This window comes from Manis pentadactyla, chromosome 5 (assembly GCF_030020395.1).
Source record: "Manis pentadactyla isolate mManPen7 chromosome 5, mManPen7.hap1, whole genome shotgun sequence".
Taxonomy (NCBI): Eukaryota; Metazoa; Chordata; class Mammalia; order Pholidota; family Manidae; genus Manis; species Manis pentadactyla.
Window position 1 is genome coordinate 12330041 of NC_080023.1, and position 27365 is coordinate 12357405.

Consider the following 27365-nt stretch of genomic DNA (forward strand, 5'->3'; position numbering starts at 1 on the left):
AAACCAAGGGTGCATAAACCAGGAGAAAAAGGTTTCAAGAAGCAACAAGAGCTGTATCAAAAGGATTTTTCTTCCTCCCTCCTTCCCTGCCTCTTCCTTCTCCTGTTAGTCTGAGATCCTGCAGGCTAGAGATTCTCTGGTCCCCTTCAGAGAGACCGGAGGACCCTAGATTTCCTCCTGACACCCCCAGTGCATGCAAAGACATGGCAGATAAATATCTCTCAGTACAAAATAGATAAAATCATACCTAAGAACAAAATGCCTCCCTTGCACTCTGTTATTATATTAATAGTACTGCTGGTATTTTCCTTCCAACTTTTACCCACGGAGAATTGAAAAGGCACTGCAAGTGAAGGTTCAGAATCATCAAAATGTGTACACGATCAGCATGAATGTCTCATTCTAGATGAATCCTCTTCAATTATATATTTAATTCTGCTGAGAGCTCCCCAAAGAAGGGTTATTCTGTATTCACCAGCAAAACTATCTCCAATCCCCTCATGGGGACAATGATTTGCCAAAATTCATGCAACCTTTTTTACATTAATGCAGAAAAACTTGAAGGTTATTAAGCCTGTGCTTCTGACAGCCCCTGCAGTTACAAATAAGGCAGCTAATGAGGAGCAAAACTGCCCCTACCACCTTATTCCCAAATCCCCAGCCATCTTTACGCAAGAATGCTGTGACAAATGATACTTTTCACCTTTCTAACATGCCCCTTCTCCGATTATAGATTTAGATGGATAACATGACCACAAGAGTTAGGTCCTGAAGCAGATGATAGCCTCTGGCACCTGCCTTATGCAATTCGGGTGAAATTTCCAAGAGCCAAATGAAATAATTGGGACAGGGTAAGTCTAATGCTGCAAGTGAATTTATAAAAATTAAAAGGTCTGAGAGGTAATGCTCACGGACCCATTTGTCACATTTTTGCTCATTAAGATTTAATTGAAATGAACTCTGGTAACTGTAAGAAAAGTTACATTCTTATTTTAGACTAGCAGATTAAAGAAGGTAATTTTTTTTGCATCTGAACTCTATTTGGGGTCAGCTCCATGCACAGCTATTTCACACTAGTGAACATACTAGTGAAATTTAAAATATAAGAAATGTCATTTAATGCTATCAAAAACAGAGCCGAGTTTTGACGTTTTAGGGGCATTGGGTATCTATGTTTGAAGGCACAATTAAAACAGCTTTCGAACAAACTCTAAAATGCGAATTGGCCCCCTACCACGTAAAACTAATTTAAAGGAAATGGGAAGTCAAAATATTGTCATCTGAAATAATTACCTTATATAGACAAAGTCATTCATTTATCTGCACTTGCATAGATTGTATGAGAGTACTAATGTAAAATACACTGTTGAGTATGCATGCGTAAGAGATGCGGCAGGGTAGGAATATGACTGTGTCCTCATTTGAGTTTTTCGAAGGCTGCTAATGTGTATAACGCCATTTAACAGCTTGCAAATGGAGTGATAGCATTGGCTACCCGAATCCCAGCTCCGGGCTGCTGCCTTTCTCATCAGCACTGCCGAGCTGAAAAATAAAAAAACAAGCAAACAAACAAGAAAAACCCAAAAAACAAAAAGCAAGAACGTGTTTTTGCTGTGGTCACCAAAAATCTCCTCTCTATGTATGTGCCACACTCTCAGGGGTATCTGACGTTGCTGCCCATGCCATCCTTTGTCTGTATAACACACTCGCCTTGGGTTTCTAGGTCGTGCTCCTGATTATCTATCTCCTTCTGTCTCTGGTGGCTGCTCTGTGGTCTCCTCTCTGGGTTGTTTGTCCCTCCCCCATTATTCTGCTCTATGTCTACTTGCCTCTTTGCTCAAGACCTTCCCAGAACAGGCTTATCCACTGGAGTGGGTTAAATAATGTCTACTAAAGAAATAAATTTAAGTCTTAATCCCCAGAACCTGTGTATGCAAATTATTTGGAACTTGTCTGCAGATGTAATTAAGGATTTTGAGACAACACCCACTAGATTTAGGGTAGATCTTAAATATAATGACATATGTCTTTATAAGAAAAGCAGAGGACACAGACACAGGGGAAGACGACCACACACAGATGGAGGTGGGGCTTAGAGCGGTGCTGCCACAGGCAAAGGGACTCCCGGGGCCACAGAAGCTGGAAGAGGCAAGGAAGGGTTATTCCCCAGACACTTCAAAGGGAGGATGGCCCTGCCTTTGGGTTGCATACTTTTGGCTCCCATAATTTTGAGAGGACAAATGCCTTCAAATTGGGGGTAATTTGGTACAGCTGCCTTAGGAAACATTTACCCCAGTGAGACCTTAATGGCCACCTTTAAGCAAATGGCTCTCAGTTCCAGAGCTCCAGCCCAGACCTCGCTTCTGGTTCATACTCTCCAAACCTCAGCACCTGTCTGGGATATCTTGCAGAGACTTCCTTCTCAAGATGCATATCCAGCCTAGGTAGGGGTCCTGCTCCTTGCTGATTCTGCGGCTGAAGCTAGAAACTTCAGACTTACATCATTTATTCAAGGACTATCTACACAACCAATCTGACCCCTAATTATAGAGGCAACAGCAAGACACAGGAGCTAAGGCTATGGGCTCTGGAGCCTGAGGTTTCTTCCTGGATCTCGTTCAGGCTCTTCCTAACGGTTTCAGTTGTGCAGGTTTTCTCTCTTGGTACCTCCATTTTTCCTTCCATACTGCAGGATAATAATAGTACTTACCTGCAGTGGGCATTATGAGAATTAAATGAATTGCTATTTGTAAAGTGCTTAGAACAGTGCCCAGCACAGAGAAAATACTATTTGTCTATTTTTACATTACAACAATTTTACAAACATCTAGAACTTCCCTGGTTCTTGACCCAAACTCAAGGTCAGCGAGAAATCACCCTCATTCAGAGAAGAAAACACAGGCATCGATCAGATCCTCTGAAGAGTATCTCTGTGCCCATCTGTTCGGTGTGCCAGAAGCCCACATTCCGTAGCTGACGGCCTGACCAGTTTACCTGGCTCACCTTTCTCCACATGGTCCCAAGGCTTCTGACCTTAGATCCATTTCCCTCACCTGATATGCTCTTCCTTTTTCCCTCTATTCTTTTCGATCCCCCCCACTTCTCTACCCAGGTCGGACTTAGCTTAGACACAGTCTCTTCCAGACACTCTCCACTGATCCCACAGGCTGAGGGGTAATGATCTGTTCATTAATCTGTCTCTTCTCATTCAACTGACAGCTCTTTGAAAGCAGGAATTGTGTTTTCTTCCTATCTGCACCTCCTCAAATACTTGGAACGGTGCCTGCATATAGTAGAGACTGAGGTAATCTTTGTGAAATGAATAAACATTAGTTTAGCAGCTTCTGTTGCCCTATGGGGCGTATATGTCAGGGTGGACCTAAAAAAGGATCTTGGCTACCAAATTATAGCCCCCAAATCCTCTGTTTTAACAATTAGCTGAAAGCCTTTTGGGAAATGTAATTGTTGCTAGATATTTAGATTTCTACAAAGCACAGCACCCTACAGTCTCCTGCATTTTATGCAGAATGTACATTACAAAGAGCACAGCAAATTGTGCCAGTGACAGAGATGTGATGCTATGGAGATTAAGGGCAAGGAGTAGAATTTCTAGAAGATTAAGGGCATAGAGCAAGACTCAAAACTCATGCCTGGAAACAATGAAGAAAACAGAAACATGATGTTCTTTGTGATTAGGAGGTATTAAAACATCAAGGACTTTATGGGTCCTAGAACTAATTTTATTCACTTGTGACCTAGAACCAATGCAGGAATTTAATACCTGCCATCCTCCCATTCAAGGCTTTTTCTAGATATCATAGAGCCAAGAGAAAACAATTTCTAAGAGTATCTTGCAATAATGTTAATGTCTTTTTGAAGTTCTTTCTAGTTTCATCTAAGTGCCTAGTCCACAGCTTTTAGGGGAGCTCAGTGGTGTAGTGCCGATGCAAATTAAGAGCAGAGTCAAAGCACTGTCTCCCTGGGAAAGGAACTGTAACTGTGTCACGTGTTACTCTTCATAAGACCACCTCCCCTCATCCTCCCAGCGGTGTTCTGAGGAATGAGTAGGAAATCAGGAAGGGACTCCCCTCTCTCAGTCCCCACCCAGTCTGCTAGGGATACTGTTGATTTACCCTTTGACCGTCTCTACTGCTGTCCCTCTGGTCCAAGCACCATTATCTTTTGTTTGCATTTTTCCAACAGAACTCTGGCTGGCCTCTCTATTTCCACCCATGTCCACCTTCCATCTCTTCTCAACACAGCAGCCAGTCTTCCTGCTCAAAGTCAGTCAGATGTGGCATTCCTCTGCTGAAGTCATGCAATGTCACCCAGAGTAAAACCGACATTCTCTCAGTGATCAATAGTGCCTTGAATGACCTGTCCCTGGGAAGGGTTAGAAAAGTTAGTTCCTCACGGCCTCAGTACCATTAAGCTCAGATCCGAAGTAGGAATACGACAGGTTCTTGCCAAAATGGCTGTTCCTTTCTGTAAAAATCACAAAACATTTTGCTGACAGGCAGCAAAATCTTAATGGCTCTGGCAGAACAGAAGAAGCCAACTGAAAATTCAAATGGTGCATGAATCAAACCAGGTATCTGGGTGTCATCTTGTGTGAGGCATGCCCTTTTTGCTCTTTTCAGAGCTTACCCAATCTGTATCCATAGGATTTTGGTACCTGTTGAGACTCTGGGATTTTTTAAACAATATGGTGTCCTTGGGTATGTACTGACGTTAGAGAAAAAAGATCTTCCCCATTTTCTTACCCACATAAGTTATTATAAACTCCCTAGGCCTCACTCTTCTCATGTGGAAGATGGCACAGTAATACTTACTTCAGAGGATTATATTCATTCAATCCTATTTTTCTTGAACTCTGCTGAGGTATCACTTTCTGCAGGCCACTTGCTAAGGTATCTGATAGAATGAATCTCTTCCTCTTTGTTAATTCCTTCTCTACTCATAATAAATTATCAATGTGTTTATCATCCCTTCTTATTTGTTTTGCATGTCCACCCTCCCCTCAAGACCATGAGTTCCTGGGTAGCAAGGAGTAGTCTTATTCATCCTTGTATTCTCCGTCAAACTGATAATGTTTGTTGAACAAATGAGTGAGTGAGCTCTCAAGTGTAAATGGAAGGTATATTTCCTGTACGAAAGTTAGTCATGATTTTTGTATCTCTTTCCAAGAGATTTTCCTTGATTATGTTGATAAATTATATCAGTGTACTAGTAGAAAAGGTACCACTGTGGTGTGAAGAGAGAAGGAAAACAACAATGAGAAATGATTTCATATTAATAAGTTTGAAGAACTTCCCAACAGCCGTTGACAAGGATGAGATTGATAGGAACTCTTGTGCTCCCATGATGGGAGTACAGATTGGTGCAATCATTTTGGAAAACAAGCTTCAGAGGCACAGGGCCTTTCACCAACAATTCTGCTCCTGGGTATATGCCCTTGAGAAACTGTGCACACATAAATAAGGAAATTTATACAAGACATTCATAGCAGCACATATTGAAATAGCAATAAAATCAGAAACTACTTAAATGTTCATCAGTAGCAAAACAGATATAAATTGTGGCATATTCCTACAATGCAACTCCTTACTGCAGTTAAAATAAATAAATGAGAACTACCTGGATTTGCCTAAATAAACTTCAAAATCATATTTGCTGAGAACAAAAAAGCAAGTTGTAAAAAGGGTGTACTGTATACCATTTCATATTAAGTTGAAAAGCAGGACATAAAGCGATATATTTTTTCTGGATATACATAAAAATATGTATTCAGAAATGTGATACTTTATTTTATACATATATATTTATATGTATGTTTTTTGTATATTATTTTATATACATGTACATATACACACAAAAATATATGTGTGTATATGTGTATGTTTATATATACACACACATAATATTAAGTATCAAATGATGCAAAGAATGGTAACCACCAAATTTTAGATGGCAGGGGATGGGAAAAGTGAAATTGTATTGAGGAGCAATCTTCAAAGGCGATTGTAATATGGTTATTTCACAAATAAAAAGACTCAGGGAAAATATACCGTAAGTGTAAGAATTTAAAAAGTTGTATGGTAGATACATGATTATTCATTATATCATTGTAAAACATTTCATCAGTTTTTTAAATGAGTTAAAAAAATTTAATCTTAACTATGTAAATATCATGTCAGCTAATTATTTCCAAGGCACCTGTATGAGACAGTCTTCACACATTTACTTAGTATATACATTCCATTGGACAAGTCCCCAAACGGACTGGCTACATGAAAAGGTCCTCTGAATAAACACATATATATATGTACTTATATATATGTATATTTTATATATATATACACATAGAGTTATTGAAGTATAGTTGATATATATATTAGATTGGTCTCAAGTATACAAAACAGTGATTTGACAGTTATCTACATTATTAGATGCTCACCCCAATTAGCGTAGTTACTGTCAACATAGAAAGATGTTACAGAATTATTGACTATATTCTCTATGCTGTACTTTCATCCCTATTACTAATTTATATTATGATTTAGATTTTGTGCCTCTTTATCCCCCTTTCCTATTACACTCACCTCCCGAGTGTTTTTTCCAAAGACATACAGATGGCCAACAGGCACGTGAAAAGATGTTCACATCACTAATCAGCAGGGAAATGCAAATCAAAACCACATTGAGATATCATCTTACACAGTCAGAATGGCCACCATCCAAAAGACAAGAAATAACAAGTGTTGGCAAGGATGTAGAGAAAAGGGAACCCTCCTACACTGTTGGGAATATACTTTGGTACGGCCACTGTGGAAAGCAGTATGGAGGTCCTCAAAAAACTAAAAATAGAATGGCCAAATGACCCAGTAATTTCACTTCTAGGAATTCACCTAAAGAAAACAATCTCTGATTTGAAAAGATAAATGCACCCCATGTTTACTGCTGTGTTATTTACAATATCAAGATGTGGAAGCAATGAAAGTGCCTATCAATAGGTGAATGGATAAGGAAGAGGTTGTACATATATACAATGGAATATATAATTCAGGCATATAAAAGAAAGAAATCTTGCCATTTGCAACAGCATGGATGAATCTAGAGGGCATTATGCTCAGTGAAATAAGCCAGGCTAAGAAAGACAAATACATATGATTTCACTTATAAGTGGAATCTAAAAACAAAACAAAAAGACCTCTGCATATATTTTTTTTCTGATTTTCATGCTTAAATTTTTCCTCATATTTTTGCAATGGAAATATTTTGGAGGGCATTATGCACTTGAATTTCTTAAAAATATTACAAAGTACATGTTTGCAAATATCCAGGTCATTTTTTACAATTTACAATATCATTTTATTTTCCTCCCTGCTTTATAAGTCTTACATGTATAGTTCATTTGTTCATTCATTAATTCATTCATCCAACAAGTATCTGTTGAGGCTCAACTATTGATAGCCCTTTTCCCAGTCCTGGAAAAATTTTGAAAATGGGGTCTTGCCTTTGATTCACTCTGTCCTTACTAGTTTGTATTAGTGTTTTTGTATCTGTTTCAGTTTCTTGCAGGAAGTGAAGGAGACCTTTTTACTATTGTTCCTGATACACAGTGGATGCTCAGTAAACATAAATATCAATAATATACTAATGAGTTCCTCAATGTATTTCAGATGGTACAGACTTAGGAGTGGGTGCAAAGCATTAAAGCAAATCCCAGTCTGTATTATTCCAATTCCTTTGAATTTTATCTTACTGAGAATTTTCCCATATTTTCACAAATGTTAATTTTAATTTTATTGCTAAAAGTATTTCTTAAAAGAAAAGAAAAACTTCCACACTAAAGATAGCCAAGCCTTTCGTCTTTCTTAGCATTCAACTATTCCAACTGTTCAGGATTTACTACTTGGCGTATCTGTCAATCAAATGAAATGCACAGGAGAGTCAGCCTCAGAGACAGTGCTTCCCATTCTCCCTGCCTCCGCATCCCATCCACACGCACCCAGCACACTCACAGTCGTTCCGACTCCAGAGGTGACAGGTTCTGAAACACAGAGCTCCCAACAGCTAACTGCTCTGATCCCAATCCAAGCAAAGTCACAGACCGCTCCCCAAAATCTCTGTGCCATAGCACAGCACTCGCTTCTTCTCAGTCTTCTTTTTGATATCCTGAATGTGGATGCTGAGAACAATAAGCCGAAGTACAAAAAATGAACAGTGCCAAGGAAGGGGTCTCTACGGGCAGGTAATGTCCGTCTGTCTGAGAAGAGGTCTGTCCAACTTAAATGGCCTGAGACACAGACAGGCTTGGCTGGGGAGGGCCTGGGAGGCCGAGGACACCGACTCCACCCCAGGGCAGGCTCCTCCATGGGCCTGAAGGGGGTCAGCCCCAGGACATGAATCAGCTTGCACATTTGGCGTAGACAAACATTGCTCCAAATCACCGCACATTCGGGAACTAATGTCAAAGCAGGAAATAGCCCTTCTCAGGCATGTGGTAAGCAAAAAGGATTTTTCTTTAGCAGATTTAATATTCCCAGTTACCTGAAAACAAGACATTTTTATGATCTCCATTTTACAGGTGAGAAAACTGATGCACAGAGAAGTGCTTTTATTTTGAACCTTGACGAAGACTGCACAGCCAGCAGAGGTACAGGTGAAGCCAGTAGGCCTTAACTTGAGTGCCTAAGAAATGTTTTTCCTATCAATTGCCTTAGGTTAAGTTCTCTCTTGAAAAATGCCTCACCCTGCCTGCCTAGCTGCTCTTAACAGCAAGGAACTGGTATTTATAAAGGGAATCTGATGCATCAAGTTCTAAGTCCTTTGTGTGAATTAGCTCATTTAGTTCTCGTGATAAGCTTGGTACTGCCGTGAGCCCCATTTTATATCTGAGCAAACTACAGTGGGAGAGATTTAGTGATTTGCCCAAGATCATCCCACTAGCTAGTAGACCAGCTGAGCAGGGATTCCTAGCCACACCCTCAAGCTCTGAGCCACCACTCTATCTAGATTCTGACACCACCATTTGCAGCAGGAGTCAGCCCTGTGTCTCTCACCCTCCCCTTCACATCCGACTAGATGACTGGTAACTACTAGTGTAATTCAATGTCTTTGAAACCTATCTTCGTTTTTCGGTTCCCATTGGGTGCTGCCTTCTTCAAGACCACACCCTTCTCCACTGTGAAGCCTCCTGACATTCTCCCTGGCTGTTAATCTCTGCCAAGCAGCCAGGGAGTCTCTCTAAACCACTACTAGCTTCCAGTCTTGGCTACACAGTGGAATCACGTGGGAAGCTTCAATGTCTGGGTGCACCCACAGAGGTTCTCATTCAATTGGTCTGTGATATAGTCTGGGTATAAGGGATTTTAGCAGACCGTTAGGACCCTCACCCCAAGTGATTATCATATTCAATAGAGTTAGAAATACCATTCTAAACTCATATATATGATTTTATAAGAGGTGCTTCCCTTATTGAAAGAGCTCAGTGATTATCAGTGATGATGGGATAGTCCAAATTCCTGAGCATGGCAGATACTTCGTTAATGCCCCAATCTGAATTTCTAAGAGCATCTTTTGAGACTTTCACCCAACCCCTCTGCACATGTGCACACACATATACACTGACACACACACACTGCATATGCTCTAACCATACCTAAGTATTTCCTGCCCTCTGAATACAAGATGTTCCTTGATGTTTCCAGGTGCCCTGGTGTGTTTGGGCAGCTATAACAACATATTGCAGACTGGGTGGCCTCAAAACAACAGACATTTACTTGTTGCTGTTCTGGAAGCTAGAAGTCCAAGGTCAGGGTGTCTGCATGGGTCTGATGAAGGCCCTCTTCTGGACTGCGGGCTGCTGACTTCTTGCTGTGCTCTTGTGTGGTGGAAAGGGCTAGGGATCTCTTGGGAGCCTCTTTTAAAAGGTAGTACTCCCTTTCATAGGGAATCCTCCTCAATGAGTTAAGCACCTCCTAAGGGCCCCACCGACTAATACCATCACATTTGGGAGTTATGATTTCAACTTATGAATTTGGGGGAGACACAAACATTCAGACCACAGTGCTAGGCCTTTGCACATTCTGTTCCCTCTGCCTGGGATGGCCATTCCCTCCTTTCTCGACTGCCAAGCTCCTATTCATTTTCAAACCTGCATAAATGACCCTCTCCCGGGAAGCTTTCTCTGATCCTCCAACAGAACAGTTCTCCCCTCTGAGCTCACAGAGCAGTTGATATATATATATAGTTTTACATTCCCAGGGCAGAAGCAAGTGCCTATATTACAGCATCCTTTACAATCAAGTCCTTCTGAAGCACAGCTTACAGGCTGTGCCATCTGCCACCAACCACTCTCCCTCCTCATGTCCCCTCTCCCCAGTCGAATCTCCCACCCATCTCCAGCCACTGGCTGCCTTCCTCTCCTGCCTGGAAGCCTTTATTGGGATTGATCCCTGAGTCTCTAACGCTCTTCACCTGCTCCCCACTAGTCTTAAGACTTGGTCCAAGCATTACTTCCTCAGGGAAGCCTTCTGAGTTCTCTCCTAGGCTGGAGGTGAGTTTCCCTTTTTTAGATTCACTCATAAAACTATGTTCCTTTCCAAGAAGGAATTTATTTAGTTAGAAATTATACACCCATGTGTGTGTGATTATTTGATAAAGGCCTCTGCACCTGATTATAAGCATATGAAGGCAGGAATGGACTTGTTCCTGCTCATCCTTATATTTCTGGCACCTAGCAGCATGCCTGGCCCATAGTAGACATCCTATAAACATCTGTTACGAGAGTGAATGAATGCCCAGCCCACAGTGCTCAATATATTTTGGTTTTTACTGCTAAGCTTGGTGAGAGCAAGGAATACATCTTCATTTTTTATGATCCCTGGGCTTTGGAATATAGTGGGTACTTGAGAGGAGATTGTTTTGTGTATTATCAAAGCTAATGACTATTCCTTGACTTCATCTAATAATCAGCATTTTAAGTATATCAACAGTATTTTTCTCCATCATAAAACCATGGACAATAAAGACTGTTTATTCACATAGTCATTGCCACAGCTAGAAATTGCCTAAAGCCACTGGGAAATTAATAAGGCAATAATGGTTTTCAGAGAGGTGTCAGACCTCTAATAAGAAAAAACCTAAGTGAACATATGTAGTTAAAAGTTGAATCAATATGTAAATATAGTTAGAGAAAACATGGTTATAGCTACTTTTATTTAAATGGGCAGTCTTCTTACCAATTTATAGAATACTTAATAAAGTCAGTCTTCCAAACATTTTTAAGAAAGAAGAGCTAACATAAGAACATTACTTAGCATCAAATTCGGGGAAGGCAGAACTTAAGAATTTTCTGGAAAATTCTTTGTCTAGAAAACTTAAGTTAACCTTTCTTTATTAAGTAGATTTTTAAGAAGTAATTATGTGTTAATATTATCCTATCCAGAGAGTCATTTTAGAAATGTGGAAACATTTCCTTTCCATAAAGAATTTGTGGAATTTTCATAAGCAGATGAATCTCCCTCAGGATTTCCAGCATTGGCTTCTATATGTGCCTCGGAACATTAGAACTTTTTTGTTTTAAAAACCTATATGTCATGTCCAAGAGACTCTTTGGATGCATGTACCAAATTACAAAGCACAATGTTATTAAAAACATTTTAAAAATCCACTCAGAGATTCTACAACAGCATAACAGAAAAGCTGCATGGAAATCATAGCCCTTTAGACCCTGGACAGCAAATATTTCTTTCAGGAGCAATACCCACAGATCTTCGAAGCCCCGAGTCAGAGCTGTTCTCTCCGTGGTTCTCCAGAGCATTCCTCCCAGCATCCACAGAGGCCCTGACAGGAAATCTTGATAGATGGTAAAACAGACCAAACGCCTAGTATGGGACTGCCCCAGAACTAACCCTCCTGCACTGTGATGGCTGGATCCTATGTTCTCTTCTCCCTCTTTCTCCTTTTTTTCCTGGGCTTCATGCTTCATAATTATCCTCAAAGTTTTATTTACTAGATATTCTGAAGACTCGCAGCTTATATGTGACCACCTTTTTGACAACTCAAGATATCTCAAGTGCTTTCAAACTCAACATATCAAAAAGCAAACACACACACACAAAATCAACTGAGTCTCCCCACACTCAACCACCCCATGTCCACTCCACATGACATCTTTTTCCTACCTTAGTGAAGGGAACCAGCATCTAGCCTGTCCTACAAGCTAAAAAACAGGGAGACATAGTTGATACCTCCATCCCACATCTCCTCTCACAGCCCTTATCCAATTCAATCTCAAAATGTACTAACTTTTCTTTACTAAAACCTTTCGAATGTTACCCACTTCTCTAAGTGATCTTCCCTTCAGCGGCTTCCAATTGCTTTAGTGTGTGCTTTTTTTTCACATGATATGGGCTGAGTTCATATCCCTGGCCTTATGCTGAACCATGCTTTCTATCTTGCTGTTTGGGTTCCAGCCATACTAACCTTTTAATTCCTTAAACATATAAAAGCTCCCTGTCCCCATAGGGCCTTTATTCATTTTGGAAGGGTTTCTTCTCCACTTTCCTTCAATCTCTGACCTTCAAAATTTGACTTCCTCTCATGAACTATATTCCTCTCTTTCCTAGACTTTACTGTGATTGAAATTTTACATTCATATGTTTCACTCATTCAATGTGTACAGCCCCTATCTGTTAAACTTTTATAACAAAAACCCAAATAATTCAATTCAAAAAATGGGCAAAGGACTTAGACATTTATCCAAAGGAGATGTATGAATAATCAACAGGTACACGAAAAGATGCTCAGCCATCACTAATAAGGAAATGCAGATCAAAACCACAATGAGATATCACCTCACATCTGTTAGAATGGCTAACACCAAAAAGACAAAAGATAACAAATGCTGGCAAGAATGTGGGGAGAAGGGGACCCTTGTGCACTGTTGATGGGAAAGCAAAATTGGTGCAGCCAATATGGAAAACAGTATAAAGGCTCCTCAAAAAATTAAAAGTAAACTACCATATGATCTAGTAATCTCACTTCTGGGAATACATCTGAAGGAAACAAAGACACTATGTCAAAGAGATACCTACACCTCCATGATTACTGCAACATTATTGACAATAGCCAAGCCATGGAAAAATGTAAGTATCCATCTCTCTCTCTCTCTCTCTCTCTCTCTCTCACACACACACACACACACACACACACACACACACAGGAACATTATTTAGCCATGAAAAATTAGGAAACCCTGCCATTTGCAACAAAATGGATGCACTTTGAGGGCATTATACTAAGTGAAATAAGCCAGACAGAGAAAGACAAATACTGTGTGATCTCACTACATGTGGAATCTAAACAAACTCGTAGAGAAAAAGATTTATGGTTACCAGAGGTGGGAGGTGAGGAAAGAGGGGAACTGGAGAAAGGTGTTCGAAAGGTACAAAATTCCAGTTACAAGATAAATAAGTACTACGGATGCAGGGATGCAATGTACAACATGATGGGTGTAGTTCACACTACTGTATGTGTGTGTGTGTGTGTGTGTATGTGAGCATATATACATATATTATATATATATAAGTTACATACATACATATATATATAGTTGTTAGAGTGAATTCTGAGTCCTCATCACAAGGAAAAAAGTGTTTTTTCTTTTCCTTTTCTTTTATACCTATAGAGATGATAGATGTTAACTAAACTTTTTGTGGTAATCGTTTCACAATGTATGTAAGTCAAATCATTATGCTGTATACCTTAAACTTATACAATGTTGAATCCTCAATTATAGGTTAATAAAACTGGGGGAAAAACTATATTGAAGCCAGGGCCGTCTAAATAGACCAATTACCTAGAACAAATAAAGAAAATTTATCAGGAGCCCCTCTCTACTAAAGAGCCCCAGCCACAGATGGTTTCACAGGGAATCAGACTGAAGTAGTTTCATAGGGGTATTCTACAAAACATTTAAAAACCAAATAACTTCAATATCATTCCAAAAACAAAACGTTCTGGAATGTTCCCAAAGTATTCATGAGGCCAGGATACTAGTAAGACTCAACACTGACAATGACATCATAAAGAAGAGAATTTTATCTGGTTTTTGAATAGTGAAAGAGAAATTATAAATAAATATTAGCAAATGGAATCTGTGACCTAATAAAAGGAGGATCCTTACTAAACAAGTGAGGTTTGTTCCAAGAAAAAAAGGAGGATTACTTATCAAGAAATCTATCAAATGAAACTTCACATAGTGTTTATGCACAAGGAGCCGGCCTGGGTCCCGTCTCAGATCTGCCACTTACTGGTAGTCTGATCATGTTCAAATCACTTAACCTCTGTGAATGTGAGTTTTCTTAACTTGGGAATGAAAATACTAATAATACCAAGTTCTAAATTGCACAACTTTTAAATGAGTTGAATCATGTAAAGAACTTAGAATACTTCTTAGGATATTAATTCAACCAAATAAGCACCAATTATTCTTATTAATATACTTAATCATAATAATAAAAAGAGAAAAATACTACTACCTCCTTGGACACCAGAACTACACTGGATAAAAATGCAAAATCCATTTTTTTTTTTACTTTAAATAGTTCTTAATAAAATAAGAATAGATAGTACCTTCACATGATAAATATGTCTATCTCAAATCATAAGCCATCAGCCTGCTTAATGAAAAAAATCCAGAAGCATTCCCATTAAAGTCAGACACAAGATAAGAATGTTAATTATCCTCACTATTATTTAACATTTTTCTGATGTTACTCAGCCAATATAGTTAGCTAGTAATTTTGGTACTAACCAAAAAGAAAGGAATAAAATACAAAAGCTTTTTCAGACTTGATAAAACATCATTATCTGTAAATTATATAACTCGATTGGAACACCCAAGATGATAAACTTAAAAATAAAAAAAGTCATTATAATCATTAAGAAGATTCTGTAAGGTGCACTGGGAATAATATTAATATACAGTAATTAATACCTTTCATACATACAAAAACTGATAAAACTATTAAAAGGAAAAAACCATATTTATGATTACAAATAAAAAATAGATTATGTAGATGCAAAATTATCAAGAAGCAGGAAATAATACATATCTATACCTATATACAAAACCACATAAATACATGCACATACAATACATACACACATACAAAGAACAATATCAAAATATAACTAAGGGACACAAAAGGACCTCAATATTGGAAAGTCTATCCAAGATTTGGATAGAAAAAAATAATAATGATAATAATCCCTTTAACACTAATTTGTTAATTTAACAGAATTCCAATGAAATAACAATTTATTCATAAAAGAGATAATCTAATACTGAAGTTAGGTGAAAAAGTAAACAGAGAATCCTAAAAAGAAGAATAATGATATGAAACCAATTTTACTAGTACTAAAGTTATCATAAAGCAACAATAATTTTTAAAGTATGGTATTGTGTAAAGAATATAAAGACAAATTAACAGAACCGGATTTGGAATCCAGAAACAGACTCAAACACTTACGGCAATTTAGAATATGCTAGAGTGGCATTTCAAATCAGTGAGAATAATATGTATTGATTAACAAATGGTGTTTGAACAAAATGGGTAATTAAATAGGTTCCTCACACTTTATACCCCCAAATTCCATATGGATAGGTTATTTAAACCCAAAAAAAGATCTCCCCCATTTTAAAATGGCATTTGGAAACATAGAAGAATATATTTTTATTATTATTAGCTCAAAGAGGGCTTGTACTAAATGCAAAACAGAAGACATAGGGGAAATGCTGCTTCATTTAACACACACCAAAGAAACAAACAAACAAAATTCAGTGGATAAAGCAACCTTATACAAAGCTGAAAAAAATAAAACCACAAACTTGTAATTTCAATTACATTATGACAAAGTGTGTGCTTCTTTAAAATATAAAACCCTGCATGTGTATAAGGAAAGAGCAACAACTCAGTAGGAAAATGGAGAAATTATACGAACAAGTAATTCACAAGAAAGGAAATACAAATGGCTCTTAAGTATATGAAAAGATAATAAATCTCCCTTGTAATAAGAGAAATTCATATTATAATGAAAATGAGATACCATTTTTCACCTATAATACTGGAAAATAGAAAAATTTGATAACCTCTAGTTGTTGAAAAGTGTGGAAAATAGTCATTTTATGTGTTGCTGGGGAAACTGAAACTTGGTAACAACTTCCTAGATTGAACAGCTTGACAACATCTATCTACCAAAACCACAATGTATATGTCTTTTGACCTGGCAATTTTACTTCTGGGAATTTTTCCTACAAATTTAGCTTTTTAGTTGCACTTGTGAAAAATCAACCAGGAAAAGGTATTTGCACATCCTGGTATTTGCACATTGCACAAGTAGAAAAAAGATTAGAAACAACCTAAATGTCCATGAATAAGGCAGTGGTAAAATAAACTGCGGTGTATCTCTAGAGTGACATACCTCTTTAGGATACCTCTGCTGCTTTTATAAAGAATGCCACTGCTCAGCACTTTGAACTGTATGCATAGTATATTACCATTTTTATGCACGTGTGTGTGGGTTTAAAGCAATATGCTGTGTATGCATAGACTATCCCAGGAAGAAAATGCAAGAAACTTGCAATGTTTGGCTGCTTCTATGAGGGGAACTGAGATGTTGGGGGCTAGATGTAAAAGGCAGGCATTTTACAGCTTTTTACACTTTTGAATTCTGCACTGTATGCACACATTTTCTTTTCAAAATATAACTAATGAAGTTTTGTCATGAGATTATGAGGGCTCATTACGTAACTTGCAGTGCCTGGCACAGAGTCACCAGGCACTAAATGGCTATTATAGTTACTAGAATGATGCTGAAGAGGAATTGGTCGATGGTGGGAAAGGCAAAAGTCATGGAGCCAACTGATTGTCTCTCTTGGATATGGGGTGTCTGCCCCTGAAATATGAGGATGAATGATATGAAATAGCCGATATTTAACAATGTTTTCCCTGAAAAACAATAGTAAGTTCATCCAATTCAGCCCCAAATTATTTTCTTCTGTGTAAGTTAGACTGTTAGGTGATAGTAACAATAATGGTGGCTGGTAGTTTGATGATTCGTTGCCACCGAAACCTGTATGGGTTCCAGATTTGGAGAGTCAGGATTCAGTGGGCTGCAGTAACTGGGGATACTGAACTATATGGAACCATTTGCAACCTGAGTTTTGGGTGGTGAGTAGCTTGCACTGGATAACAAAAGACTGATTTAAACTTTTATTCAAAACTCACTGATTCCTCAGTTAGGACAGCAAGAATTTGGACACTGAGGGTGGGAAATGGATCCAGAGAGTGGGGTAATTGCTTTTGCAAGAGAACCTTACAGCTTACAAAGCATTTTAGCGTAAGTGGCCTCATGTATTCTTTAACCTCTGCAGGTGAATGTGATCTCACCCTCCACCCAGTTTTACAAAAGAGGGGCTGTTTCTGCTTTTAAATGCAAACTAGAGCTGACTGATGCAATATAAATGATGTTGAGGGAATCGACAAAGGCCAAAACCCACTGCCAGGACAGGGCCACGTTCAGTGGTGGGACTACGCTTCACATTCTCTCTAAAGCGTCACTTGCCCTTTGTCCTCCATCTGTTGGTGAGACACCAGAGTCCTGAAACTTAGAAGTTACGTGTGAAAGGTAGGGTTGCTACCATTCTGAGTCTGTTTGCAATTTCTGTTAATCAACATCATGCAAGCTTTCATCTTTCCACTAAAGTTCCCATTCATGGTAATATGCTTAAAAAATATGATAAATGGCCACAAATTTATTCTGTAGGTGAAGCACAGGCAGAATCCAAGGGGGGTGTTGGGAAAGGAAAGAAGAAAACCAACTCCTTTGATCAATTCCTAAGGCTGCAGACACTTTTTTTTTTTTACAAAATCCACATTTTGAGGTTTCTGGAGTTGAGTTCCACTCTTACGACAAAAGTTTCTATGATCATCTATGGCGCTATTGAGAGGAAAAGGGGAGAGTCTCTTCTTTTATTTCAAAAAGCTGGGGAAATAAGCAAGAAGAGAAGAGGGAGAGATTAGCTGCTTCAGGGGAGACTTTATCTTATGCTATGATTGGTCTGGGTTTTAAGGATATCAGAGGGAATATGTGGGAGGTTTTCAGGAGCCCAGAAATATTTATTATCAGAGTCTGCTGGCTAGAGAGCAGACCCAACCTAGGCATACAGTAGGTGCTCAGTAAAACATTTGTGGTTTGAATAGACGTGAATGAGTCCTGCTAATGGATTACCAACACCAAGAGAAGACTGGGAACCATCCTATACTAATAGGTAGACATGGGTCAGCCTTGAACCTCTTGATTTCAGTTTCCTCATTTCTAGCATAGGATTTATTAATATCTTATCCATTGTATTTGTTAATATTTTTACTTTAAATTCCTTCTTTTTAGAATGCTAGCAGAGGTCCTACTTATCTCCCTTGTTTTACAGATGAGAAGCATTTATCAAATAAAGCTAATGACCCTGCTCACAGGCAAGGTTGTTTATGAATTGCAAAGAACATCAAATCCTTACAGGAAACTGCTTCAGGCATTCAGCCTATGATGTCAAGGATGGCTAACAGCCTTCACACAAGTGTACTCAAGTGTTCCAAGGCAACACTTGGATTTTGGATTTTATATATGGATTGCTCTTTAAAACTTCCAACTTTCAAGGAGCACATCTCAAGCTGAGTAGATTTATAATTATTGACTCTCTATTCACTGTGTATCAGAAACTGCTCTAAGCACCAGGGAAGAAGAGACAAGACTCCTACTTCCAAAAATATTCCAGTGATAGGCCTGGAAAGCAAAGAAGCAACAGAGGGTAAATGACTGACTATGTAAGGTAATTTGGCCAATGAAAATGCTACAGGAAAATAAGACCAGTCATGAGGTGCGATAGAAAATTACTGGGATAACAAGGTCACCTTATATAGGCTGACCAGGAAAGACCTCTTAGGGGAGTTGATGTGTACTGAGACCTGAATAATAGTGAGCCAGCCATACAAAAATCTGGCCAGAGCATCCCAGGCAGTGGGGAGGATGATGATGATGGTGGTGGTGGTAATGAAACAGCAAATATTTACTGAGCACTTACTATGTGACAGGCTTTATTCTAAGCTCTTTATCCATACCGTTTCATTTAACTCTCTCAACAACACATTGAGGTAAGGGACTATTATTCCTGTTTTACTTATGAGGAAGTTAAGGCCCTGATAGAGTGAACAACTGCCCAATCTTCTATAGCTTGATGTGTGATCTGATGCAGCAAGTACAGGGGCCCTGACAAAGTGAGGAACTGGGGATTTTGGAAAAGCAAAAATCAGGCCAGGGGACTGGAGCCTGCTGTGAAACGATGCTGGGGAGGTCATATCCATAGGCCTTGTAGGCCAAGCTAAGGATTTTAGATTTTCACAAGATTTTTTCAAGCAGATGATTTTGAAGTCCGCTGCAAAATGGCATGACCTGAACTATGTCTTTAAAATAACATATTCAGGCACGAGGTATGGTAATCTGGGCATAGTAATAGGGATAAAGTCTGGGTGGTGAGTGATGGCCTTAAGGCCTGGCGTTTTGAGAAGTCTGAAACAAGTGGAGATGCGAGTCGCCCTGGGATGAGTCCAGTGGGGGCTCTGACCCCATCGGGCTTGAGTGTTCATTGCTCTCTACCCAGCACATCTGTTAATAATTCCTTATTGACAACTTGGCGAAAAAGCCTGGCCACCTCAGTGGAGATGACTGACCTCATCCAGGTCTTCAACCCAGCTTGTTAGGAGGTAACATTTCTGCAGCATGACAGAGTGGTGAGGGCATTAGGCCAACGTGGAAGCCAACCCCAGCCTGGTGGCTTACCCACTAAATGCCATTAGAGGACTCCCAGAACCATTATGAATCTCAGTTTCTTCTGAGATTGTCTTCTGTACAATGAGGCCATTAGCACCTACCTCCCAAACTTGCGAGGACTCAATAAAACCCGGTTTGTGTCTTGCACCTGGTAGGCCCTCGGGGATACCAGTTCACTGCCCTCCCTTCTCCTTTGTGAAGTATATGGCAGACAGTTTTGGCTTCACTTATTTTCTCATAATTATAGAACACATATTGGCATTCCCAAGGTCATTACATATATCAAGACCAGAGAATTTAAACTCATCTGACTTCCTCCCTTCCACATATTTATTACCTATCTACCATGTTCCTCAAACTCTGCGATGAGGCCCTACAATCTGAGTTATTAGTTGCTGTCTTTAAATAATCTGAGTTTTCTGTAAGATGGTGCCTATGCAGTTAGAGGGTAGCCAGCGACTGGGCGCAGAGAAAGGTCTGGAGCCTCACAGCTGAGCATGAAACCCACCAGCCCTTGTTTCAGGTGCTTCCCGCCTATGCTCTTAAATGCAACGGCTCTTCCATGCCTCTTCCTGACACACATTTTTTACCCATTCTAGACAATCAGGAAGGCTGTTTCCCAGGAGGGTTAACTCAGGCTCCTTCGTGCACTTGCCTTTTCCCCCAGCTTTTCCCCCCACCCCCAACTGCCAATTTCCCACCTTATCATCGGCCTTGATTTTCAGTGTCTTGCTACACAAAAGCTTCTTTCTTTTTCTCTAGTGCCTGGGACTGGGAAATTACTTTCTCTAATCCCGGCTCTATTTGTACTTTTAGGGCCAAGAATTTGAGAAGCATCTGTGAGCCTGAAATTGTTTTCAGTAAGGACTGCTCTGCTAAAATACTGTGTGTGTTTGTCTATTTTTTTCTTTAATGTTCTGATAGCCATTCCCTCTGGCTTGACTTTAGAAATCACTGTTTTCTGGACACTAGGATGTCTGTACATTATGGTTATTTCACTTCTTTAAGAGTTAGCTGCTTTAATTCCCTTATCATGTACTACTTTTCCATCTCCAAATGCAATTAAAAGTGCCCTTCGGGTGTTCCAAGTTTTAATCATTCTGTACGTAGAGCATTCCCATGGCTCAGAAGGGCTTTCTCTGCCTTTTCTCAGATGGAGCGTTTCTCTGAGAAAGAGGAGCACAAAAGTCAGAAGGAGGTGTGACAGCTTTGTTTCAGAGGGCAAAGAGCTGTCTCCCCTGCACGGGCCCATGCCAAGCAATGAGTTCTTACCAACAGGGAGCATGTAGCAGGCTTGGGGAATAAGCCAGACCCGAGCCCAGGAAAGCCTTGCTGCCCTGGACTAGCTTTGTGACCTTAGGCAATGACTGATTTTATCTGTCAATTGGAGATAATAACACCCATCTCATTGTTTATTGAGAACACATGAAGTTCCTCACAATTAATGAGGTTATGATGATAACTGTAATTCTAGATGGTCCTGGAGAAACCGGAACTCATGTCTGAATCAGATTCATGCCACAGTGTGCTATGCCAGGGCTCATCAGTCTGTGACACGTGCTCCCCCAGCCCTTGCTTAGTGGTCACTTGCCACGCAAGTCTGATCAACACCTGGGCCTTTCCACGTCCCCATCAGTGCGATGAGTCCCTTTGTCGTGCACTTGGCAGGCTGGCAGTGTCAAACTGCTATAGACATTTTGAAGTTGCTCCTGTCACTTTCTGGATTTAACCTCATCACAGGTTTAAACAAACAGTTTGCAAACCCTCAGTGATCTGTGGACATATCCCGAGTTGCACGCTTTAGGTGGTGAGGCTTTTGAAAGTCTGTAATGTGGGGGTGTTGCAGGAGGCACAGGAGATTTGCTGGAATGGTTTCTGTACCCTGAAACTTCTGTGCCAGAGAAGGATTTGTTGCTGGTCTGTGTGAATGCGAGACGGGTGATGGTCTGACCAGATCCCAGCCCGTTCTGACCACCACTGACTCTGTATCATCCCCATCTCTGAGCAGGGATTCCAGCTGCATCCTCAGGGCTGGCTTGGCATTTAGATGGGAAAGGGGGCTGGACTGTAATCCCTTCTTTTCTCATGTCATAAGACAAGGAAAATATATTGGCTGTCTTGGCAGCTTACAAATATAAAAAAACAAAACACCTCGGCAGGATTCCAAATGCTCATTCTCCTAGAGGCCATTTCCTGCTTTGGGGGTCCTTTTCCAAAATGAACTGCCCAGGTCTTTCAGGCACTGGACTACATTCCTCTGCTCTCAGTAGAGACCACATGCAGGGACCAATGTTGTTTACAGTGTAACAGTAACAACAAAAGAAGTCTTCATTATTTAGGAAATTAAAGATACGGGATCAAAAAACATTACTGTGAAACCTAAATGCTTTCATGCCTAGTTGATGACATCGCCTCTTTGAAGAGCTAGACTTCTTAACCAAAAACAACAGTGGAAGGTTATAAACAGTACTAAAAACATCTCATGAGAATGATCAAGCACTTGTGGTAACATCTGTATGGAGAAGGGAATGCCAGATATATGGCCCGTCTCAGACTCCCTCCTGCCACCATCCCTGGGAGAGAGCATTAATCAATCATTTCTCTTTTTTCTGATCATATGGCTTCAGAATCTCAGCGTAGAAGTCAAGGCCACAATCAGTGTATAGATGATGAATGGGACAAGGTTTCCTTGGCTTTCTGGTGTAGTCATTGATAGTTAAATGTGCTCTTCACACACATTATCATCTAACCCTCACCTCTGATGCAGTCGGTATGATTCACAATGTACATACTCATTCACACCTCAGAAAACAGGGGCTCCAAGAAATTAGGGCCATTGATCAATACCATTTAAGAAGTTAAGTAGCAAAAATAAAAGTTGAAACCTGATCTGCTCTCACACAGCTCAGGAAGGGATTAGTATTTATTATGCTCTTTCTGTGTACCAGGCTCTTATAAATTATAACTTGTCTAATCTTATACATCATAACTCATGCAACCTGTGAGATATTATTCTTCCCAATTTTCAGATGGAGAAACGGGGGTTCAGAGAATTGAAACAAGTTCCTCAAGGCCATTGCAGGTAGTAAGGGGGTTAGGACTTGAACTCATGTTCCTCTGAGTCCAAAGCACATGTATTTTCTTACTACATGGCATCCATTGTTCAGCCTCAACTCGCAGGCAGCCCACCAGGAGCAGGACATGGCTAAGGCATGTAGAGGAATGATATTAATGACAGCAGCAACTTGACCATGACTTCAGTGCTCGGCATTTAGAGAAGTGATTAAATAAACACTACCATAGCACCACAGTCGAATATTTGTGGCTATTTTAAATGGTTCATATGATGACTATGTATAAACATGCAAAAGTGTTTACCAAATAACATTAAGAAATCATATATATACTGATTACATTTATGCAGAAATTATGTATATGGATGGATAAAGACTAGGAGGGAACACAAGGAAATATTTTTTTTGACTAGGATACAGGATAGTAAGATGTTTTAAAGTTGCATTAAAAATAATGCTTAAAAAAGAAGTTTATGTATCCTAGCATCAGGAAAATCTGGCCAAAGATACGAGAGAAAATAATCACCCGTTAAGAAATTTAACCTCAATATTTGAAAGAACACATTTCCAGAACAATGAAAAGGGCATGATGGCAATTAGAATAAAAATTAAATACTGGTTCAGAGCAAGTAGAAGTGATAGTATTAGAGTAAAAATATGACATTAGGAGCTCTTAGAATTTGAGTGGGAATTTTGCACACCGGAGAGATCTGGAGGCCGCACGCCACACGTCCCTTCACCTCCTCAGTCCCTTCCACTCTTCTGTCTAGGCTTCACAGTGAAGTTCTAGGCTGTGATTTTTGAAAACGAATCACACATTTTTTCCCCCTAGATTCTGTAAGACAAGTACATTCATCTGAGTTCCACTTTTTTTTCTGTTTCTGTTTTTGTTTTTTGGTGTCATTCAAAATCTAGTTTTCTATTTACCAAACTCCCATCACCAACCATCCATTCAAGAAATATTTAGTGGATTCTTATCATGATCTAGACTTTGTGAGGCTCTAGAAATCAGGATAATCGATCTGTCTTCAGATTGCTTTGAGTCCAGTGCAGTAGGCAGAGGAGCGGAGTGACTGCTCTTATGCAGGGCCTTCCAAGAGCAGAGCTCCAGCAGCCCCGGGGAGGGACGGCTGCCCCAGCCGGGTCCAAGAGAGATTCTCAGAGGAGGTGATGGATGCATGAGTCCTGAAGGATGCGAAGGAGATAGCCTGGGAAACCTGGACGGAGGAGAAGGGTCAACAGCATTCTGGGCAGAGAGCCATGCTGTGCCAAGGCCCGGAGGCAACAGAGCCAACAGACCTGGGGACTGTAGGTGGTTTGCGTGGCTATGAGAGGACATGCGGGATGAGGCAGGGAAGCAGCACAGGCCTGATCAGGGGTCCCTGGCTGCCAAGGTAAGAAGCCCTGGTGCAGCAGAGCCATCAGCTAGTGCACTAGAAGCTGGAGACAGGCCAGTGCAAACCACCTGCTGAGACCAGCGAGGCTGGGGCATCCTCAAGGATACTAGAAAAGGAGAAGAATTCTGGGATGACCTTCGTGCCCAGCTGAGGAGGAGAGTGTGAACTGTAAGCAGGCCTACTCGTAACAGGATCTTCAAGTCCTTGGGGAAGGAAATGTGCCTCCCCCATTCTTATGAACACTCCACACCAGCCCTTTTGTCCCTGGACTAGAAAGTGCCTTCACTCTGATGAAATGAAAGGCCAGAATTTAGGAAGAAGGAACTCAGTGAACGACTCAGCTCTCCTTACTGACCCTTATGAAAGCACACTTGGAAAATAAGAGACGGGACCTCCACATACATTTACCTCACCAGAATCCAGCGAAGGGGGCATAATGCCCAATTTCCTAGATACTGGGAAAGTGAGGCTCAGAGAGGTCGACTAACTTGTCCAGGGTCACACAGTTAGCAAGTGGCAGTCCTCAGATACATATCCTTGTCCATCTGATTCTGAAACGCAGGTCCCAGCATGAGGTGCTTTCCCGTCCATTTCTGTTCTTGGAACAAAAATCTTCCTAGGACTATGCCACTCAGCTGCTCTACATTCTGGACCACAACACCTACCTTGTGTCAGTACCTAAAACAAATTTAAGATCACATGCCAGCCATGTAAAACTGTCTAGAGTCTCCCAAACTCACAAACTTTCTCTGTTCTTCTCTGTTGCCACTTAGGCCAGGCCCTCTGTCTAGTCTGCCTGGGACCACCTACTCATCTTTCAGAATCATTTCAAGGGCCATCTTCTCCTGGAAGATTTGGAGTCTCCCACGCCCAGCCTCCAGCAACCTCCTTTGTGCCTGGACTCGGACCGTGGGCTCACATCCCTACTCAGAGGGCTCACATCTGTACTCTGCCACTTACCGTCTCTGTGACCTTGGGAAGCCACTTCTCTGTGACCCAGCTTATTCACCTGCAAAACAGGACTAAAACAAGTCCCTGTCTCATATTTGAAAAAGACCCCCTGCAACGGTCACAGCAGAGTAGCTGGCACACACTAAATGCTCAATAAATGTTAGTTACTATGTTAATCACAGTACCTGCCACCCACTTCTCTCCCTGCCCAGCTTTGGTCTGCTTCCTCACCTACTGGGCAGTGACCAACTTGAAGGAGGTGGAGACCTGGCACAGAGGTGTCTAGGAAATGCTTGGGGAATGGGTGATGAATAAATGGGCAAAGTGGGTCTGGTGGGAACTGACAAGGCCCCAGGCCAGGTCTCAGTGACTCAGGTGGCCCACGGCCCTGCCCCTGCACTTGCCTTACTGTGGCTGGGGGACTAGATCTTCTTATGCAGTGGTAGGGGGCCAGCAGGACTGCTCTTCAGGGAACAGAGCAAAGGACACACTCCCGAATCCCTAGCTCCTTCTCTCCACTGTGCCCTTACCAGAATGCATGGACGGAGGGGTGCCATCACCCCACACTAGGAAACAACCTCCCTCCCCAGGGCATGGGGGTCATGTTTTTGCAAAATGCACTGCCCAGTTTCTGGGGATGCCTAACAGCCATGAGGCAATGACCTCCTCCCTCTGCAGGGCCATTTCCAGCCGCAATCTGGGTAACTACCACAGGGACACTCAGTCAGCCAGACCCGGCCTCCCAGAGCTCACCAAAGCTGCCTCCAGAGGAAGTGTGACCGCATCTCATCCCAGCACCATCCCCCCACAGCGACCTCTGGCAGCTCCTCAGCTGGGACCAGTGAGTGAGCCAGCCACCAACACCTTTTAGCACGTGCACCTCCAACCTTGCTATACTGGGAGGTGACAGGAGGCTATGATAGGCAATTTGACAACTCATGTCAAGTGATAACAGATGTTCTGTTGTCACTGCGAAAGCATCAGATCACCAGAGTCCCCTCCAAGTGCTGAGAGGCAGCACATGTCCAACATCTGCATTTGGAGCTCCAGAGCTGGCCGGCTGCACATCTTCTGCTCCTTTCTCCAGTTGCAGGAGTCCCTTAGTCAGCTCTGCATATTCCCCAACTGCAGGTCTCCGTGAGGATGACTCACTTTCAGAGGAAGAAATGAACTTGTTTTGGTGAAGCTAGATGACTGTAATTGCTGACTTTCTGTACTGCGTAATTTTGTTACATGAAAGACACAACACATTGAGATTTCAGATGTCTGGAGTGTTTAGAATCTCTAGCCCTCCTTTCCAAAGCAGGATGCATCGATTGCTTAAATTCTACTGATTTACAAGGGCTTGGATTAATTTTGCCAACATACCTGCCTGCCCTCTTCTTCTGATATGGGGCATGGTTATTGAGCTCCTCATTAACTCTGTTTAAACAATCCTGCAGATGACCTTCAGAGGCTTGAGACAAAGGCATGGGTCCTCAAAAGGACAGGGATGCCCCAGGTTTTAAAGCAATTGTATGAATGAATGCACTTTGGGACTGCTCGGCTGTCTTAGACAAATATTTGATAAGAGTATTAGGGAAATTTGAGATCTCAGGTTTAACTGAAGAAGTAACCTTGTTTGTTATACCCAGTGACCACCCACCAGGCCAGGTCTCATTCCAGAAGCCTATGTGCACTGCTTCAAAGCGCTGAGTTTGGGATTCTGCCCAGCCATGATGTGCCAAGTGGGCCCAAATAAGGAGCTCTTGCTGGGAGGCATGGCCTCTCTCCTGACCCCCTTCCTGAGACCCATGATCCTTCTCTGGGCTCTCGTGGGCCTTGCACATCCCTCCATGTGGGCACACGTCACTGGAACTGTAGCTGAGCACACGCTACCTGCACCCAAGCCTTCGGAGGCTTGGCCTCACTCACCTGCCCGTGAGTGCCACCTTAGTAAGGAGGTCACCTCAGGCCAAAGCAAAGGCTCAGCACCTGGCCACTGCCAGGAAGATAGAGCGGGCCCAGTGGAAGTGTCCTGCTAGCCGACAGGGGAATAAGTGATCAA

General features: G+C 41.1%; 1 protein-coding gene across 15 annotated transcripts in view; it reads right to left on the reverse strand.

The window, feature by feature from the left end:
- Positions 1–27365, reverse strand: part of LDB2 (LIM domain binding 2) — a 373064-nt gene that overhangs the window by 37062 nt on the left and 308637 nt on the right. The window contains exon 1 of one of the 15 annotated variants that reach the window (XM_057502121.1): positions 8025–10124. The exons of the other annotated variants lie outside the window; for them this stretch is intronic. Within the exon in view, the coding sequence (XP_057358104.1) occupies positions 8025–8423 (399 nt within the window). The 5' untranslated portion in view covers positions 8424–10124. Of the gene's footprint in view, positions 1–8024; positions 10125–27365 lie in introns of those variants that run through there. 15 annotated transcript variants of the gene reach the window in all.